The 8144-nt window shown below is 39.8% G+C and overlaps 2 protein-coding genes across 2 annotated transcripts in view; one reads left to right on the forward strand and one right to left on the reverse strand.

Annotated features, from left to right (window-relative positions):
* Positions 1-3740, forward strand: part of LOC133619339 (uncharacterized) — a 12597-nt gene extending 8857 nt beyond the window's left edge. The window contains exon 2 of the mRNA XM_061980315.2: positions 246-3740. Within this exon, the coding sequence (XP_061836299.2) occupies positions 246-1549 (1304 nt within the window). The 3' untranslated portion in view covers positions 1550-3740. The remainder of the gene's footprint in view (positions 1-245) is intronic.
* The window catches only part of LOC133619281 (uncharacterized), a 260390-nt gene that overhangs the window by 164435 nt on the left and 87811 nt on the right, over positions 1-8144 (reverse strand). The gene's annotated exons all lie outside the window — the stretch shown is intronic.

The following is an 8144-nucleotide window of genomic DNA, read 5'->3' on the forward strand; positions in this document are numbered from 1 at the left end:
CAATAAAACACACTCAGATCTTCTGTTTCTAGCCGATACTACATAAAAAATAACATAAAATAATGAAGTAACGCATCATGTAGTAACGGTAACTGAGTTACTGAATATAAAAAATAACACGTACAGTACCGATTTCAATTGATTAGTACCACAATACTTAATTAGTAGCTGTATATTGTACAACCCTACTACACACACATACAGTACATAGAAAAAATTGTGTTTTTGTTGTTTGTGTCTTGCAGACGTCCAGCAGCTGATCGGTAATGCAGAAGAAGTTTCCCCTCAGTTAGGGGGGAGCTCCACTTTGAAGCAGGAGACTCCACAACCACCCTGCATTAAAAAGGAAGAGGAGGAACTCTGCATCACTCAGGAGGGAGAGTGTCTTCTAGGACGAGAGGAAGCTGATTACACCAAGTTTCCACTGAGTATTCTCTCTGTGAAGACTGAAGATGATGAAGAGAAACCACAAGTAGACAACCTCTTAGCTCCACTATCAGATAGTGAGGCTGAAGACGAGGTTGAAGAACCTTTGAGCAGCGATAAAGACTGTGAAGGTGATATGAGGACTCACACTGACAACAAACACTCTGAATGCTCTTCAAAGAAGAGAGGTAAAACATGTTTGAGCTGTTCAGTTTGTGGTGGAAGCTTTACTAAAAATAGCAATTTGACTGAACACATGAGAACACACACAGGAGAAAAAACATTTAGTTGTTCAGTTTGTGGCAAAAGCTTTTCTAAAAATAGCCAATTGACTCGACACATGAGAACACACACAGGAGAAAAAACATTTATTTGTTCAGTTTGTGGCGTAAGCTTTTCTCAAAAGAGCAATTTGACTGGACACATGAGAACACACACAGGAGAAAAACCATTTAATTGTTCAGTTTGCGGAAAAAGCTTTTCTGCTAAGAGGACTTTGACTGAACACATGAGAACACACACAGGAGAAAAACAATTTAGTTGTTCAGTTTGTGACAAAAGATTTTCTCGAAATAGCTCTTTGACTGAACACATGAGAACACACACAGGTGAAAAACCATGTATTTGTTCAGTTTGTGGCAAAAGCTTTTCTCAAAATAGCATTTTGACTCAACACATGAGAACACACACAGGAGAAAAAACATTTAATTGTTCAGTTTGTGACAAAAGCTTTTCTCGAAATAGCTCTTTGATTGAACACATGCGAACACACACAGGTGAAAAAACATTTAAATGTTCAGTTTGTGGTAAAAGCTTTTCTCTAAATAGCCATGTGACTCATCACATGAGAACACACACAGGTGAAAAACCATTTAGTTGTTCAGTTTGTGGCAAAAGCTTTTCTCAAAATAGCTCATTGTGTCGACACATGAGAACACACACGGGCGAAAAACCATATAAGTGTTCAGTTTGTGGCAAAAGCTTTCCTAATATTAGCTCATTGTGTCGACACATGAGAACACACGCTGGAGAAAAACCATTTAGTTGTTCAGTGTGCTGTAAAAGGTTCCAACATAATGCAGACGCAGTAAAACACATAAGAACACACAAAATAATCAATTAGCTGTTTAGTTTGTTCCACCATACCCAGGACCTCCTCATTGCTTCTTTCACAAATATCTGAGGTATTCATACAAACTTGGATTATTTGAAGCATAATCTTATCTACTCATGACCCCATGTCTTCTCTGTATCTGAAACCTTCCTGAACAGTAAGATAGATGATGCTTCAAGTGCTTGGTTACTCCTTCTTCAGTCCAGGGACCTGGGGCCTCATGTGTCAAGTTAGCGCATGCTCAAAAACCTACACTACACCCTTTTTGTTGAGATGTATCAAAACTGACGTTGTGATGCTGGGTAACTGTTTACATAACCAAATGCCAATTTATACTCCTCAGACTGATTGATGTGCAAATCAGAGACATATGAACAATTAACCCCCAACACCCACAACCCAACCCCCACCTCCCTCGACATTCGGGCATAACAGGTTCAATCCGGCCCACAATATGAGTTTGCGAAGTGTAAAATTCAGCTGTTTTTTTAATGAAAGAAACTTCTGTTCTAAATGTGTCCACTGGAAGTTGCGGTAATAATTCTGTTAGGCAAGCAAATAGTTTATACCGGGGCGAGCAAGTATACCAAGCAAGAGGTACACGGTATTGCAGGGCTGTGACTCCTCCCCCTCCACCCAACATAAAACAGGAGTAAAATAAGCAATCAGTAACCCCACTTAAAATGCAGCATGAGACACTGCACACTGATATAGTTCTGTGAAAATGATTGTCTTCTGTGCAAATGTTAAGAAAGTGAACAGTGTGTGATTTACTGCAATACTGTCAGTCTTTTAAATTATTTGTGTATATAGTAGAGAATATAGGATATACTTTCTGTCAAAAAGTGATGACATCATATAAATTTAATATGGAAAAAAAATTAAAAAGAATGTAAGTCCCGCCCCCTGACTTCCGGTGTACATGTCCTGCCTTCTGACATCTGGCTAAGATTTGACAGTTCAATCTATGAAAGATGTGTCTATTTCACCACTAAATATTATATTTTATATATTTAATTTGACAGGCCTTTGAAAGATGTGAAATCCATAATCTATATATTTACTATATTGAATATGAATTTATTGCAGCTATAGTCACTGTGTGTTGACTTGAAGGGGGTCTCGTATCCTTAGTAAGGGCTTTTTTCTAACAGGAAAATTGGGGGTTTGTTTTATCAAATTTTCCGTGAATTGAGATAAAGATGACCTGTTATCAAAGCCCTACAATGGGGGGTGTGGGGGTCCCCACCCTCCTGTCTGATGTAGTCTAAAACTGATCTTGACAGCTGTTGATTGAGGTAACAATGAAAGAAAAATAGAAGCAGTCATATAAGCATGTGTGCAATCCCATTAATTAAATCAAATGTGCTGGGTGGTAGGAATGGGAACAGTCACATCCTTCATGATTGAATGTAACCACGCTCCCCATCGTTGGATGATGCTGAGACAATTGATCATACAATGACTTCTCATCATTCCTTCAGTTTCTACCTAACGCTGTCCACTATTTTCAAGAAAATTTTGTTTTATTATGCTACATTTAGTCTTACTTTATATCATAGTCAAACTAAAGAAGTTATGAATAAGTCTATCTTTGTTTCTGAAATATATCTTGATTTTATATTTTTTACCAACATGAAAATATACTATTGAACAGTAGTTTTAACAATACTACAAATAATATTAAAGTCATGTTGTTGATTGTGTGGTTTAGTTTAGGTTTTAAGCCACATCCTGCAGTTAAAAAAAGATGAACAATTAGTTTCACATGAATGGTAAATGTTCAAAGCTATTAATGCCAACGTTTTTCAAATCTTCCCATACTACTTTTTAACCTTTAAATGTCTACTTTTTATCATTGTAAGATTTCCAGGAAAATATATTTAGTTTATTTTTCATTATACAAGATCTTTGATCCATGCCTTGTGTAAATACCGTTAATGTTTAATCCACATATTTTTTTTAAATATTTAACACAATGTTTTTAATTGCCTGTCACTACATTGTAGGAATATTAATAGTTTTCTTCTTTTTGTACTGTTCACATGTTTATATACGTATTGTGGATTTAAGTTTTTCCAAGTTGAATCATTGGTACTACAATTGTACACCATGCACATGTGTGCATTAGTACACATCATGATAAGCAGGGTACTCCTACTACATTTGTTCATTTATTCATTAAAATGATGTTAAACCAGACTCAAACCTGCTCACCCAATTACTTTTTTCAAAGGATTTTTCTGTTTCCTTTTCTTTCACTACTCAGTTTGTCTGTGTTTTAGCAAGTGTGTTTTTCAAAACCTATTCATAATGTTCAACATTTTAGGATTTTATTATTTTTTGGTAGCAATATTTAGGAGAACAGGTGATTCAGGAAGCGGTATATGTCATAAAAGGGCTGCAGGTAGCTTTGCTAAGCAGACTAGTCACCAGGTGTTTTGGTTAATCACTCAATCAATCAATCAATCAATCTTTATTTATATAGCCCTAAATCACAAGTGTCTCAAAGGGCTGCACAAGCCACAACGACATCCTCGGTACAAAGCCCACTCCCCTTTATAGTTTCCTGTCACCCAGCAGTAGTTGCTGGGTCAATGTTTGCTTTATGCAACATTTACGTTCCCCTGGTTTTCTCCTCGTTGTAGTAAGTTTGTGCACACTAGCATTCCTTGTTTATCACCCTTGGTGACATTTTATGTTTTGTTTAGCTCCACGCTTGATTTTTAGGACAGGATCAAAAAATACAAAACTGAAAACGCTAGCAAGCGTGGAGCTAAACAAAACATAAAATGTCACCAAGGGTGATAAACAAGGAATGCTAGTGTGCACAAACTTACTAGAACGAGGAGAAAACCAGGGGAACGTAAATGTTGCATAAAGCAAACATTGACCCAGCAACTACTGCTGGGTGACAGGAAACTATAAAGGGGAGTGATTAACCAAAACACCTGGTGGGAACACTAATTGCAAAACTAAGACAGGTGAGGAGAATCAGTGACCATGGAAACCAACAGTAAACAGGGAAAGAGTGTGCACCCAGGAAACAGACTAAAACAGAAACATAACCAACATAAATCATGCCATGATGCGGGTAACGGATCATGACAACTTTAACTTTACCGTATTTTCCGCACTATAAGGCGCACCGGATTATTAGCCGCACCTTCTATGAATTACATATTTCATAATTTTGTCCACCAATAAGCCGCCCCGGACTATAAGCCGCGCCTACGCTGCGCTAAAGTGAATGTCAAAAAAACGCTGCGCTAAAGTGAATGTCAAAAAAACAGTCAGATAGTTCAGTCAAACTTTAATAATATATTGAAAACCAGCGTTCTAACAACTCTGTCCCAAAATGTACGCAAATGTGCAATCACAAACATAGTAAAATTCAAAATGGTGTAGAGCAATAAATAGCAACATAATGTTGCTCGAACGTTAATGTCACAACACACAAAATAAACATAGCGCTCACCTTCTGAAGTTATTCTTCATTCGTAAATCCTTCGAATTCTTCGTCTTCGGTGTCCGAATTGAAAAGTTGCGCAAGCGTGGGATCCAAAAATGGCCGGCTCCGCCTCGTCGAAGTCATCGGATTCAGTGTCGCTGTTGTTGTGCAGCAGTTCTGTGAATCCTGCCTTCCGGAAAGCTCGGACCACAGTTGTGACCGAAACTATCTGCCCAGGCATTTACGATCCACTGGCAGATGTTGGCGTATGTCGACCGGCGCTGTCTGCCCGTCTTAGTGAAGGTGTGTTCGCCTTCGGAGCTGTGTGAAAAAAGCCACCCGGCCTCTTCGCGTAAACTTCCCTTAACCACTCGCTCATCTTTTCTTCATCCATCCATCCCTTCGAGTTAGCTTTTATGATGACGCCGGCTGGAAAGGTCTCTTTTGGCAAGGTCTTCCTTTTGAATATCACCATAGGTGGAAGTTAGCATGGCAAGCTAGAACCACAGTGAAGGATGACTTCTCATTCCCTGTGGTGCGAATATTCACCGTACGTGCTCCCGTTCCACAGGAATATCAGTTGCTGTGAAATACGGTAGTAATCCGTGTGCGGATGGAGAGATTGCGTCTTTTTATGAACCGGATCCTTGTCCTTTGTAGGAGCCATTTTGTGGTCTTTACAGATGTAAACAGGAAATGAAACGTACGGTGATATCCGCGCGTTTTTTCTTCTTCTTCCGGGGGCGGGTGGTTGCTTAAAGCGCTTCCTGTTCTATGGGGGCGGGTGCTTTCCTTGGCGGTTGCTTGCGTAGAAGAAGAAGCGCTTCCTGTTCTACCGGGAAAAAAGATGGCGGCTGTTTACCGAAGTTGCGAGATCGAAACTTTATGAAAATTAATCGTAATAAAGCGCACCGGGTTATAAGGCGCACTGTTAGCTTTTGAGAAAATTTGTGGTTTTTAGGTGCGCCTTATAGTGCGGAAAATACGGTAACTTTAAGTAGATAGGATCTTTGCTCCAAGACACAACTTACATTTAACTAAAATATTATTTTCTTTGTGCTTGACAAAAGAAAAGTATTGAGAATGTCTCCATGTTAAGAAACTCGACTTCTGGCTTCACCATGATGTCTTGTTAGGTGTTATGAGAGTAGCGTATGTGCGTGTGTGTGGCCCTTTAAAGGCCTACTGAAATGAGATTTTCTTTTTCAAACGGTTATAGCAGGTCCATTCTATGTGTCATACTTGATCATTTTGCGATATTGCCATATTTTTGCTGAAAGGATTTAGTAGAGAACATCGACGATAAAGTTTGCAACTTTTGGTCGCTGATGAAAAAGCCTTGCCTGTACCGGAAGTAGCAGACGATATGCGCGTAACGTCACAGGTTTGGAGCTCCTCACATCCGCACATTGTTTACAATCATGGCCACCAGCAGCGAGAGCGATTCGGACAGAGAAAGCGACGATTTCCCCATTAATTTGAGCGAAGATGAAAGATTTGTGGATGAGGAAAGTGAGAGTGAAGGACTAGAGGGCAGTGGGAGCGATTCAGATAGGGAAGATGCTGTGAGAGGCGGGTGGGACCTGATATTCAGTTGGGAATGACTAAAACAGTAAATAAACACAAGACATATATATACTCTATTAGCCACAACACAACCAGGCTTATATTTAATATGCCGCAAATTAATCCCGCATAACAAACACCTCCCCCCTCCCGTCCATATAACCCGCCAATACAACTCAAACACCTGCACAACACACTCAATCCCACAGCCCAAAGTACCGTTCACCTCCCCAAAGTTCATACAGCACATATATTTCCCCAAAGTCCCCAAAGTTACGTACGTGACATGCACATAGCGGCACGCACGTACGGGCAAGCGATCAAATGTTTGGAAGCCGCAGCTGCAGGCGTACTCACGGTACCGCGTCTGCGCATCCAACTCAAAGTCCTCCTGGTAAGAGTCTCTGTTGTCCCAGTTCTCCACAGGCCAATGGTAAAGCTTGACTGTCATCTTTCGGGAATGTAAACAATGAAACACCGGCTGTGCTTGTGTTGCTGCAGCCACCCGCAATACACCGCTTCCCACCTACAGCTTTCTTCTTTGCTGTCTCCATTGTTCATTGAACCAATTGCAAAAGATTCACCAACACAGATGTCCAGAATACTGTGGAATTTTGCGATGAAAACAGACGACTCAATAGCTGGCCACCATGCTGTCCCAAAATGTCCTCTACAATCTGTGACGTCACATGCGGCGTCATCATACCGAGACGTTTTCAGCAGGATATTTCGCGCAAAATTTAAAATTGCACTTTAGTAAGCTAACCCGTCCGTATTGGCATGTGTTGCAATGTTAAGATTTCATCATTGATATATAAACTATCAGACTGCGTGGTCGGTAGTTGTTGGTTTCAGTAGGCCTTTAAAATAGAACCAAAGAATCAGGACGCACTTTGTCCTGTATGTTTATTAAGTAAGTGGCCAACAGAGCCCATTATTTTGTTTTCATGTTCCCGGGTGTGTGTAAAAGAAAAAGGTCAATGGTGACGTCACACGCCAGTTTTGACACAGCAGTTTGGCTCCAGTCGCCAACACGCACCGAGCAGGCATCTTGTCAGTGCAGCAGATAACTAAAGTCAGTGTACAAAAGTGAAAATAGAAGTGTTCTGCTGTCTATGCTTGCAATAAGAGCAATATTTATGTGAGCGTGTTTGTTTCCTCACTGAGTGCAGTTGGTCCGAGGTCGAGTACAAGTCATCCTTCAATGAGGATATTACTGATAAAAGTCAAGAGGAAAAAACGTCAAAAGGGTGAAATGCTATAATGTTGAAAATGTATACTGGGGTAGTGTGAGTTTCACACTTTCACAAGACTTACTTTGTCAAACAATTTGCCGTTTGCTTGAACCCACTAAAAGACAGAATACAACATTGTCGATTTTTGTTGAATTTCTATCTCCAAAGTATTTTGATATCAAAAATGTTTTCGTGATAAGGAGCACTTCAATTATGAGCCAAAAATGTAAGAAAATATGAAAAGGGTCGCTAGTTATTTAAAAGGTATTTTATTTTTTTAAATTAATTTTATGATCGGAACTTGCAACCTTCTGGCGCATGCGCAAACACATCGAACAGTGGGAAAGATGGC

Source organism: Nerophis lumbriciformis, linkage group LG20 (assembly GCF_033978685.3).
Source record: "Nerophis lumbriciformis linkage group LG20, RoL_Nlum_v2.1, whole genome shotgun sequence".
Classification (NCBI taxonomy): domain Eukaryota; kingdom Metazoa; phylum Chordata; class Actinopteri; order Syngnathiformes; family Syngnathidae; genus Nerophis; species Nerophis lumbriciformis.